Here is a 12,607-nt window from a genome sequence, read left to right on the forward strand (position 1 = left end):
CTTGACTTTGTTGCCAGGATACAGCAAACCAACGCCTGCCAGTCAAAGCGCAGGGCAAAGGCGCGCGGTGCAGCGAAGGCGGAGCCAAGACCTCAAAGGCGGGAAAGGCGCAGCGGAGCAGCAGCTTCAGCAGCGGAGATTCGACGTTACAGCGGGTCAAACGGCACCAAGTGTAACCGGATCCTTTTCTGCGTTGTGCTGGTTTTAGAGTGAATGGACCGTGACACAGTTTCTTTCAAGCGGATGATTCTCGGTTTATTTCTGACGAAAATACAGACAAAACAACCGTGTTATAGGCTGCCCGCTCCAAGTCCTCTCCCGCAGGACAACATGTCAAAAGGGGAGGGGCTAAGGGGCGCAAACAATTTAAAGACAATACCACAGAAGAAGAAATAAAAGGGAGGGGCTTCCGATCTTAAAATAACACGGTTAAAACAATGACAGAGGTGTTTCAGTAAGATAAGGAACAAGACAAATAACCAAAAGAAGACATTTTGTGTAATTATAATAAAAGAGAATTACAACCAGGTTACATTTGCATCTGCTGTTTGATACTTTTTTGCATTTGTTTGATTAAAAATAAAGTATTTTTCTACAAATTAATATGTAGTAGAATCTCTCTTTATATATAAGTGTCAAGATAAAGCATTTAATGCATACAGCTGAATCACATCTCACACACGATATTACATGCATCACTGCAATTAATCCCATTCAAACAAATCTGCTGTAATCTCCTGTAATATTACCATTGAAGAGAAGTCAAGATGGCAAAAGAAACAGCGTCACCCAGAGGCATAATATCGGAAATACGGTACATTTTGTAGGCCTAAATCTATACTGAAATATAGATGCCACATAAAAATATGTGGCATGTCTTGTTTCTTATGAAAAAATAAATACTAAAATATGCACGGAACATATTTTAAACATGTAAGTACATTAAAAGTAACATTTCTCCTCACCCTCATTTTATACAAATCAAAAAATGAACTCGTACTTCAATGTATTATTTTACAATTTACTGAGTGGACCATAATTAATTTTGCTTATCTTTGTCCATTAAAACTAACGATAATATGTCATATTCTACGGGAGTTAACAGTTGTGAATGCAAAGCTGTTTTCTCGCTGCCGATGAGTCTCGCGAGACTTTACACACGGGGTAGCTGAGTTGGAAAGGATCATGGCGGAGCGCAGGAGGCACAAGAAGCGGATCCAGGTAACATCACTTCATTCGTGATGAAACGTTGCTTCCGTCGGTTGGTACACTACAAGTAAAATTCGGGGTCGGTTTGTACGGCTAACTATCGGATTTTAGCCCTAACGGCAGCCTTATCTGACGCAAGAGTCGTTAAATAACTGAGAGCAATTGAAGCTGTAAGTGGCTAACGGTTGCTATCATTAGCAGGGCACCGAAAATAAATATCAGTTTTTACTACACTTTTTCTAGTATGCGACCTGTAGCACTCATACGTATTTCCCCTGCCATTTTAGAGACGTTTCTCCGCTTTCCGTCTTGCTCATCCTTGCAGTCGGTTTTAATTTTCATCGAGGCTGGAGAGGTTATAAATGTTTCCTGGCTAAGCTGCGTCAGCTCTAAGCACTGTGTTTACATAACGTGGGGCAATTTAATTAGTGAGCTTACACAATACACTTCTTTATATGTCCAGGAAGATGAATTGTAGACCCTCTTTGAGCGGCTTGAAGACAAAAACTTAAGAGTAAATGGACAAAGTACCTACAGGCTTCATTAACTTCGTCCTCGCTAGTATACAATGTGCAGTTCACTGTCATTCACTGTCATGAATTATAGTAAATTAAAAAAAAATAGGACATATTGTTAGAAAACTCCCAGAATTCGTTTTTCTCGATGCTAACCTAGAAAACAGGATGGATGCCTGGCAGCTTGTAAATGTTTTGGTTGATCTCTATTACAATACTTGTATTTACCTCAGTAATGAACTGCGACCAAAGGAATCTTGCCTCAAACCACCATAACTACATGCATAACTATTCTGTTTTGATTTGATTTTATTCATTTGTTTCAGGGTGATTCACACCTTTTTAGCAATTAAAATGAACCTTTAGCGTCTTAGAAAAATATTGTTACAACTTAAACTTCACACACTGAAATCGCAGGCACACATTTATTAACATGCACCAAATTAAATGTATCTTTTATTTCGAAAGGGAATTAAACGAGAATTTTTTTTCTGTTTTCATTTTCAAAGACTTAAATGTAGGGATACACGATAACCTTTTTTTTAAATCAATAAACAAATAACCAATAACTGTAAATAAGAAAGGCTTGTGAGCTAAAATGTAGCTCACAAGCTAATTTTTAGCTTGTGAGCTAAAATGTAGCTCACAAGCTAATTTTTAGCTTGTGAGCTAAAATGTAGCTCACAAGCTAATTTTTAGCTTGTGAGCTAAAATGTAGCTCACAAGCTCTGACATTAATACTCAAATCGAGACCACAAACAGTTGATTCTTTAAAAGAAGATATACAATTTTGAAGTGAAAACTTTTACTAATCCAAGATTTGACAAAATATTTAAACAGAAACCATGTGTAAAATGAACATTATTTAAATAAGGTGCATTACTTATTTAAATAGGTAAATTAAAATAAGTACTCTAGAATTGATCAGCGATTTAAAATAAATACAAAGCGAAAACATTGTATTCCACATGCTCAGACACAAGTTAGATTTAAAGTACATTTATATATAATACTAAATGTCACTTTGGTTATTGTAAAATTATGTTTGGCATTCTTTAGTAAGAACCATCTTCTTGGTCTTTGTGACGCTTTTTGTTCACTAATGTTCTCTAATAAACTTCACAGAACGACAAGATTAATACTGAGGTTGCTTTAAACACAGGTGGGCTTTCTTTACTAAGTAGGTCACACTTAAATGTGGTAGATTTTATTTAGAGGTATTACAGTAAAAGAGGCAAAATAAACTTTCTGTCCATGCTGAACTGTTCTAAAAACCATGTATTGTCTTCCTTCCCCGTAACAGCTACTACTTTGCTGGTCTATCACAAAAAAAATCCCAATGTAATGTATTTAAGTTTCCCAACCCTGCTTGTCCTCAAGGCACGCTCATCTGCATGTTTTATATGTTCCTCTGCTTCAACTCGCCACATTCAGATGATTTCAATTTGGCAAAACCCTGTTAATCAGCCATCAATTGAAATCATGTGTGCTGAAGCAGGGGCATTCCTAAAACATGCAGGGCAGTGTGACTTGAGGACATGGGTTGAAAAACACTGGATTAAAGGTTGGGGTTGTAAGGTACAATGTGAAAAATGTCGTGAAAACTTAGGAAGGCACTGTTGGTTGCAGTGTGGTACTCCATAATAACTATAATTCAGCACCGAGCATGCAGTTGACATTTTAAACGTGCAGACTGAGACCAGAAAGCGACTATGACATTGAATCAGCATGTCCTTAAAACGGCTGTATCTTTCAGACCTGCTTATTTGAGAGGAGCTTATCCTCCTGCGATCAACCCAGGTAGGCCCTCAGTCATATAAACTAACAAAGAGATTCCCTATTCCTGCCAGGTGCAACTGATCTGTCTCTAATGGCTGCTTCTCCAAACAAAGGGGCGTTTATAAGCGTGGTTGTTCCTCCTTTTGGGATCAAAGCCAGCTGGACTGAACGAAGCAGCACAGAATCTCTAGATTGATTCTGCCTTTTTTTTTTTGCCTTCGCTGCCATGTTGCTCAGCGCTGCTACCAGCAGAACAGACGACACAGATGTTGAATGAGGAGTGTGTGTCGTAGGAGGCCGATGTATTGCGTTGCTGTTGTCGCTACATTATCAATATGTGTGGAATTGCAATTGAAAAAGATTACTTGGATGTAATATTTAGTTGACTCTACTATTTTGTCATTCATTAAAAATCTGTTTTTCAATAATGTATTTGTTCATTTAGATGGACTTTTAATGTCCATAGCTGGTATGTATTAATGACCACGATACTGTGCGGACGCTGTGATGATGGAAAGGAGAGAAATCATGCAACCCCAGCAGTCAGAAATTGCTGCATTGACTAGTTGCTGTCAGATTTTTATAATAAATCATATTTTTATGTTTTGTGCTTACAATTTCTCGTCTGTTGATCATAAAACTGGTTTCTGAAAACTACAGAGATGAACAAATTGAACCTTCAATACCAATTTGTACAGACTACCTTTTGAAGGGAAATCATAACGAAGATGTGTCACAGCGTGTGTAGAGAAAACAGTATGTCTGAAATAAAGAAACTAGCTACAAAATATAAAATGTTCTTGGATGTAACATTTAAAGTGTTTGCAGCATCTTCTATTCGTTTCCAACATTTCCAACTCCTCCATGCCATATGGTTGTTTGTAGCTTTATAGGATAAAAGAGGAACTTTTCTGCTTTGTTTAGCCTTCCTGTTAGCTACTAAAAGTCTTTCTGACAGCTGGAATGAAATACAGATGTTTCTAAATACTGTTTTCTTTTAGGTAGTTTCTCTTCTTTCGCTGACCTCAGATTAAAAATGGCGACTTTTAGCTTTCTTCTTGCACCATTAGCACCCAAAGTCATCTCAGTAAATCTATGCAGCCAATTTCCCTTTCCCCTCTCAAAAAATTACATTTGCTTAAGACCAAACTTATGCACACAGCAATGCAGAATTAGCAAAGCAAGTGTTTTATTTTCTCTCAACGGACGTTAGAAGTTGAAATGTTTAAATGTTTGGTTGTGGCCACAACGCCGGCAGCATTTCATACAGACCTCCATATCTGCACCAACATTTTGATTGATTTCTAATGTCTGTTCACCAGGAATCAGGTAGACTCTTCATATTTCCATGGAAATGACCATAATAAAAACGGTTCCAAGACAAATTCTCTTATTGATGCTCTGAATTTTAATAAGAAAACTGGGCGCTGTGAGGGCCACTCCAGAACTTTCAAAAGGTCTTTAGACCAACTTGGAGCGATCATCTATCCAGTTTCTTTAAATTATTCTTCCAAATTCCAACATTTTGCATTAAAAAAAAAAGCACAGGAGGGGTAATACTTTTGGCTTTGTCATTTTATTAAAGTTTCCTGGGAGCAATTCATTACATTAATGAATATACTGACCAAACTTTGTGGAAATTTTCTTTTTTCTTAAGAACTACCGGCTTTTATTATGGTTATATTAAAGTTTTTGTGTGATTTATTTCTGATCTTAATGCTGCAAGATGTTGGACTCTTTAAAAATATCTGATTTCATGTTATTCACTGTAATTTTTGCAGGTTAATTTTATGTTTCATGCATTTCTAGTTGTACCCAGTGGGATTTATTTTATTTTAATAGTAGGACCATAATAAACATCATTGTGTCTGACTCTTGGTTTGTGTCTGCAGGAGGTGAGCGAGCCCACCAAGGAGGAGAAGGCGGTGGCCAAGTACCTTCGGTTTAATTGCCCCACTAAGTCCACCAACATGATGGGTCACCGAGTCGACTACTTCATTGGTTGGTACTCAGCTTAACAAAACATAACACTCTGCTGTTTTTGTCTGTTTGACATTTTTCTGCCTCACAGGGTTTATATGTTCGTGGCACAGCTGATCCCATTTGTCAGTTGCTGTGACACACAGTCACACAGTTATCTAAAAAAGAAGTAATAAGTAGCCGTTATTGTCAGTTTTATAGTTGCTATCCACTCCTACTGCTCAGAAAAGTACGAGGAAATATTTAACTTCAGTAAAGCAGGGAATAAATGACTCATCCCAACAGAAATATGTTTTAAATAGATTTGTGTGCTCATAGTTTCAGCTAATAAATCTGTGTTCTGTATTTCAATCTAAATGTGGACAAACATGGATAAAATCAGGATGATGTCTGGTTGATTTCTGCATAAGACAGTGAGGTGATAATAGTAGCCGTTCCTTGCAGCTCATTGTTAGGCTGTCAAGACTCAGTTATTGTTCAGGGTTTAATTGTCTGTGGCAGCAGGCAGCTGTCTGCACAGACCAGACTCTCATAAACTGACTGCAGGTTTGTTAACTGAAGCCAAGAAGAGATAAAGACGATACCTGACACCATTTTGCATTTAAGGCAGAAAAAAACCTTTTGTACATGAATATGTTCTACTCAAAGCTCCTCAAGTAGCCTACGTTTAGATTCCTGGATCAAATTCTGTAAACAAACAAAATCCCATGTTAAGCAGCTTTTACTGTGCAATTATTAATCTGTTAATCCCCAAAATAATCAACAGATCAGCCCTAAACTGTATTAACGTTAATTAATAAAGTCATGAGAGCTGAGCCTTTTACATGTTAGAAGTATTTGTCTAGCTAAAGGAATGCTATTGTTGCACTTTAAAATGAGAAAATGTTAATTTTCTCATTTTGAGCTTAAATTAAACGGTTTATTTGCATCTTTTAATGTATTTCTACTATTGTGTAAAACAGGCTTAAATGAAAAATCTGCAGTATGTGGCAATTTTTTAAATTCAGATAATCAATAGATTAATAGAAATGATCATTATCTGCAGCCCTGAAGACGTGACGTTTTACCGTTTCTCTGCGTTTAGCCTCCAAGGCCGTGGACTGCCTGCTGGACTCCAAATGGGCCAAAGCTAAGAAGGGAGAAGAGGCGCTGTTCACCACCAGAGAGTCGGTGGTAGATTACTGCAACAGGTCCGTAAGGACATCCAACGTCTGTCTGGATCACTGACTTTAGCAGTTTTTAGTTTCCAAAGCCACAATTTCTTACACTGTTTCTCTAAATTTGCAAATATGTTTATTTGACTTTGAAAATGGAGGAAGTTCAGCAGTAAATATCATGTGCAGCTCCTGAAAATCAAATCTTTTCTTCTTGTTTGCAGACTCTTAAAGAAGCAGTTCTTTCACCGAGCTCTTAAGGTGATGAAGAAGAAGCCAGAGAAAGACGCTAAGAAAGAGAAGGAGAAAGAGAAAGTCAAGAGTGACAGCAGCAAAGAGGAGGAGAAAAAAGGGAAGAAGGAGAAAGAGAAGAAGAAAGAGTCTGAAGTTGCTGAAACCAAGAAAGAGAAGAGTGTAAGTGGCTCAGAAAAACTCTAGAAATGGACAGAAATTATAGGTTTTCTCCAGCTGCATCTTCATTACTTATTGCCAAACATAATTTTGGGTCTGTCTAAAGCAAACACTTCCCCTTATAGATCCACTGGCACAAAATGATATTTGTTCTCTGTTACCTTTACTCTGAGCTGATCGACCTCTAAACAGTCAGTGAGTTGATGTTTACCCAGCTGTGAGTTCAAACTTTAAATCTTTACTGAAGAGGTAAAACGTTTTTTTTTTTTTTTTTACTTTTTTGTCCTAAATATGTAGGTTGGATTATTCATTACAATCCCGTATTTTCCCTAAGAAAAACACGGTGACATCTGTGACTGAAAAAACTACAAACCCCACAAATAATTAGGAGTGAGCGACATGATGAAAATGCATCAGTTTTGTCAATATTTCCTTACATAAAGTTCTCGCTCTTAAAGAAAAGAAACATGATGTACGGAAACTTTTAATCATATTTGATTCAGTTTAAACAATTTTGATAACTTTATTTTTAAGAATTATGTTACAATAACTTACAATTTGTTTTAATTTCAAAAAGAAAAATCCACAACGAGGGCTGTGACTATAAAACAGATTTTCTTTGAACGTTAGGATGAGAGCCCAGGAACCCCAAAGAAGAAGAAAGAAGTGAAGAAAAAGTTTAAACTGGAGCCTCATGAGGATCAGCTGTTCCTGGATGGGAATGAGGTGGGAACTTCTGCATCTTTAAAAAGCTGTTCCCTCAGGAAGTGAGAAGCGTAACACACGTCTCTTTGCTGCAGGTGTACGTGTGGATTTACGACCCGGTTCATTTCAAGACGTTTGCGATGGGTTTGATCCTCGGTAAGTCAGGCCTGGAACCTGAAGGTTTCTGAAAATGGAGGGATCGCCTCACCTTCTTCTTCCTCTTCCTCTTCTTCTCCTCAGTTATTGCAGTGATTGCAGCCACCCTGTTCCCGCTGTGGCCTGCAGAAATGCGTGTTGGAGTTTACTATCTGAGTGTTGCAGCTGGCTGCTTTGTGGCCAGCATCCTGCTCCTAGCAGTTGGTGAGTAGAACTGCTAAAGTAAAACATGTTTTTCCATACAGTCACAATAATGTTTTAAAAATACGTTCATGTGATGTTTGCCTCAAAAGCAGCTTTAGATGCATTAAACACTGATACCAAAATGTAACTAAAACCTCATCGCCAACCATTCTCATGTGTACATATTTAATTCAGAATTAAATATGTAATTAGACAAATAAATATACCAATAAAATAATGATTAAAAATATCTGGAGCTTATTTTGTTAGTAATAGTTAATTATTTGTCTATTTTTTACTTATTTTAAGATTCATTTATTCACTTCAATATTTATTTTGGGATTTATATATTATTTACTTATTTATTTCCACCAAAAAAAAACAAAAAACGACTTATTTCAATATAAGAATATGAAATAAAAAGAGCTTGGAATAAAAACAGAGAAAAATAAAAGTATGTGAAATATGTAGCTTACAAAACAAAAGTGATGAAATAAATGAATAAATACAGAAATTAAATCTTGAAATAAATTCTAAACTGACAATCTTAGCTTCTCGTTGAGTTATTTTTATAAAAAATTTTTATGGAAACATTTATTTTATAGAGCATTTTTTAAATTGTTTATTAATAACAATATTCATTTGTTTGAATTAATGGGCTCTCCATAGATTTCTTGGTTTTGTTTACTAATAAACTCCAATAAACTTCTAAATGACATGTGTCAAACTCGAGGCCCGGGGACCAAATCAGACCCGCCACAGCTTTCTATGTGGCCCTCCAGACTATAGTTGGCTACATAAATAGATCCTTACAGTTAACTGGATCGCTTGAATGTTATTTCATAAATCAAATCAAATCAGTTTTTATCTTTTTCCTGCCAAATTACATCAGTCAGTCCAGCCAGTTATGAGGAATTTCACATAAACTCAACAGATCCCCGCAATTTTTTCACACTGATGCGTCTTTGCAAATGTTCTTCAAAAATGTTCTAACCCATTTAAGTGATGCTAACCCCCACCAGCAGGCGGCAGTGTTTCTTACTTGCACTACACCGCTGCCTCAGCCTTACTTGGTGTCAAGTTATCGATGTGGCAAAAAAATCACAATTTACCATTATACATAAGTGCAAATTTTAATTAATAATAGTATTTAATTTTAAGAAGTACTTATTAAATGCAGAGATGGGTATTTATTAGCTTTTTAACAGTTTGTTGATGGGTTTTATTAAAACATTCTGGAACAACCGTCCCTTTGTGAACATTTCTAATCTTGATACTCCCCAAAACGACGATGAGTTTGACGTCCTGCTCTAAGGAGTTCACGCAACTGATTCTTTATTTAGTAAAGGTGGTGGAATCTAAATGCACGCCACACTTTTCAGATCATTTTTTTATTGAGAGTATTGAGAAAGAATGTACTCATGTTGTTTAAAAAAGGAAAAAAAAACTACATTCACCAAAGTTTTATGGTGCGCTGTGAGAAAATGGCTACCTATCCAGTCGTTCCTTCTCTCCTCAGCTCGCTGCATCCTCTTCCTGATTATCTGGCTGGTGACCGGCGGACGCCATCACTTCTGGTTCCTGCCCAACCTGACCGCAGACGTGGGCTTCATCGACTCGTTCAGGCCGCTCTACACGCACGAATACAAAGGGCCGCGAAGCAGCGACAAGAAGGGCTCCGATAAGACTGACGAGAAGGACGGCGCCGCCTCCCTCAAGGCGCAGAAGTCCGACAGCGACGAGAAGTCGGACAGCGAGAAGAAGGAGGCCGACGACGAGGAAGAGGATGAAGACGAGGAGAGCAAAGAGGCGAAGGGAGACGCAACGGAAGACCGCCACTCTGATACGGACAGCGACCGCCGGGAGGACGAAGGCTCGCAGCACAGCAACGGAAACGACTTTGAAATGATCACCAGGGAGGAGCTGGAGCAGCACACAGAGGAGGAAGAGGAGGAAAACGAGGAAGAGGGAGAGGAGGAAGATGAGGAGACGCAGGAGAGGAAAGAGGGTAGCGAAAGTAAAGTCCAGACTGCTGAGACATAAACTTCCTGTTCCATCATTCTCGTTGCCTCCCTCCCTCTCTCCCTGCTGTGATCCCAGGACCTGCTCGTCCAGCCTCTCTGCCAGCACAGAGGCTCCATCTCATGTTGTTGAGATCTTCCTTCCACTAAACAGAACCGGGATAGACACAACGCTCACAGGTTTACGACCATGATGATGGGGAAAATGTTTAAAAAAAAAAAAAGAAGCAGCCTTACAGTGGAAATGATTCCTTTCCAATTAAATGTTATTTATGTTAAAATGAAACTGCTGTTTGCCTGAGGAACCTATCGGTCCAAAACACCGCTTGCCTGGGTCTTTACATCATTTGGAGAACAAGAGGTCCGATCTAGACGATGGTGGGGAGTCGTGTTTGACCGGTCAGGAGGTTCTGGTGTCATCTGGTGAATCCCGTAGATTCCTCAGGCAGAAGGACGATCGTTGTGCCAGCTGTTCATCCTGAACTCAGCCAGACGGACCAAATCCGCAAAACCACAGAGGCAGAATAAAGGTTTGCAGAGTAGTGCGGGTCTCTGCGGATTCATCTCAATTCATTAATTTATTCACTAATTCAATTCAGAGAGGAAAACTTCTATGTTACACAGATTGATTGCACATGTTCAGATATTTTACTTGTTTATTTTGATGAATATGTCTTACAGCTAATAGCCACATCAGCAGGCCTTTTCCTCCTCCTATCCTTGTTGCCTGTGCAGTTTTTGTTCTCTGTGTACTTTTTTCTTCCACTTAACTTTCTCTCGAAGCACTATTTCGTGCTTCTTCACATCTCATCTTTTTGCCACGCTTTCCTTCCACTCAGCTTTCAATTTAATTCAATTCATGACAGTTTTTAGTTTTTCTCATTAGCCGTAAGTCTTAGTCATTACTATGAACAAAATAAACTTTTGAAACATTTCACCGTGTAATAAATCTTAGTTTCCCTTTTTGAACTGAAATACTTTTTAACTCTAATCAATTGAGATGCATCTGTTTTGCTTTTTGTTTTTCTAATCATAGTGCAGTTGTCCTCTCAGTATAAAATATTTCTTTATGTAATTTATCTTTACAAGTACATTTAAGCTACTGGAGACAGCTGGCATGCTAAATTTTTTTTTTTTTTTTTTTTTTTTTTAGATTTTGTTAATACTGCAGAATTTGCTGAAGAATTAACTCTGTAAGAGCTAAAGTTGGGAACAAAACCAGATCTAAAGTGAACTCTAGTGCCAAACACACCAAGTAACTAAAGTGATGCATGATTAAAGCTGAGTTCTGTTTTATTAAGCCATTTATTTTGTAACCGCAGTGTCAAAAAGCACAGCACAAAGTTGTTGGCATGCAGGTAAACAGAGGATTCTGGTCTCAATGAAACCGTTAAAACTGCGTTCACACCAGACTCACCCGAAGGAGTCGTGTCGTATCGAGACTTGCTCAACCAATCAGTGGGCTTATTTTTTGAGTCCAGATCCGCTCACTGATTGGCTGAGATCCAGTCACCGAGGTCCAAGCTGTACTTTCACTTTATCTTTGGGTTAGAAATGGGTTAGACGCTCTTTTTAGGCATAGCAAGGAGTATATTTAAGTATAAAACAGAAATGTATCATTTATATATGGATTCTATTAATGTATCAGATATATGCATATAGTACTCAAAGTCTAAACCTATAAAACAACTTCTTTTCATTTGTCCTGTCATTGTTTTTATCTAAATCATAGAGAATAACTTTTAAAAGGTAGAATCTGGGAATCATTGGATTGCAGCATTATTACCATTATTACTTTTTTTATTAGATTTGCCGCTATGTCAAAGTGAGTGATGTGGTTGGTTGTGAGTTACCAGCTCTATTTTTCTCCTAAGAAACCTGAAGTTTCCTGTAACACAATCTGATAAAAAGGTTTAACATCAACACAGTTTTCTGTATGTTGTCTAGTCTGTGTTAAGTAGTTTTTTTTTTCCTTAACGTATTCCTAACGAGGTGCCGCTTTCTGATTTTCTAATTTGCATGTCGTCCTGTTTATCATTCTGTTTCCATCCTTTTTGGGGTTTTTTTCCCTTTTTTGTTTTAAAACGGGCAAAAGTGCATCTGTTTGCGGCGATGCCAGCGGCTCAACTCTGATTCTTCACACAAACACAAAACGATTCTCCCAGCTGTTCTTGACTGTTGCAAACTATCGGTCTTTTGTGTATCGTAGTATTACTCTATGCTGCTGCTGCTGCTGCTGCTTCTCGTCGCACGTTTCCGGGGAAAATTCAAGTAAAAATGTTAAAAAAATAAATAAAAAAAAAACTTCCACATTTTATCTCTGGTGTCTTTTTTTTTTACCACCTTGTCGATATCACTCTCAAGACTGTCTCCTAAGATATCGAAGTGTAATTTACTGAAATTGGATGTCTGGATTATATCTGTATGTTATTGCAATAAAAACCTAGAAAGCATCAAGAGAATGTGTGTAGTTTCTGTTCCTGTGGGGAAAATG

The 12,607-nt window shown here is 37.8% G+C and overlaps 1 protein-coding gene across 1 annotated transcript; it reads left to right on the forward strand.

Annotated features, from left to right (window-relative positions):
* The first annotated feature begins 1,079 nt into the window (after positions 1–1,079).
* On the forward strand, positions 1,080–12,566 carry sec62 (SEC62 homolog, preprotein translocation factor). Its single transcript, XM_008434453.3, has 8 exons — positions 1,080–1,221; positions 5,396–5,504; positions 6,568–6,673; positions 6,862–7,051; positions 7,679–7,774; positions 7,849–7,909; positions 7,994–8,113; positions 9,612–12,566. The coding sequence occupies exons 1-8, from the start codon at positions 1,186–1,188 to the stop codon at positions 10,133–10,135; spliced, it is 1,242 nt and encodes a 413-aa protein (XP_008432675.1). The 5' UTR covers positions 1,080–1,185; the 3' UTR covers positions 10,136–12,566.
* The last annotated feature ends 41 nt before the right edge of the window (positions 12,567–12,607 follow it).

This window comes from Poecilia reticulata, chromosome 17 (genome assembly GCF_904066995.2).
Source record: "Poecilia reticulata chromosome 17, P_reticulata-male-v2, whole genome shotgun sequence".
Taxonomy (NCBI): domain Eukaryota; kingdom Metazoa; phylum Chordata; class Actinopteri; order Cyprinodontiformes; family Poeciliidae; genus Poecilia; species Poecilia reticulata.

Coding starts and splice junctions, on each gene's coding strand:
- sec62 (XM_008434453.3), top strand. CDS start 1,186: ATGGCGGAGCGCAGGAGGCACAAGAAGCGGATCCAG. Junction 6,674..6,861: donor GTGGTAGATTACTGCAACAG/GTCCGTAAGGAC, acceptor TCTTGTTTGCAG/ACTCTTAAAGAAGCAGTTCT. Junction 7,052..7,678: donor AAACCAAGAAAGAGAAGAGT/GTAAGTGGCTCA, acceptor TTTGAACGTTAG/GATGAGAGCCCAGGAACCCC.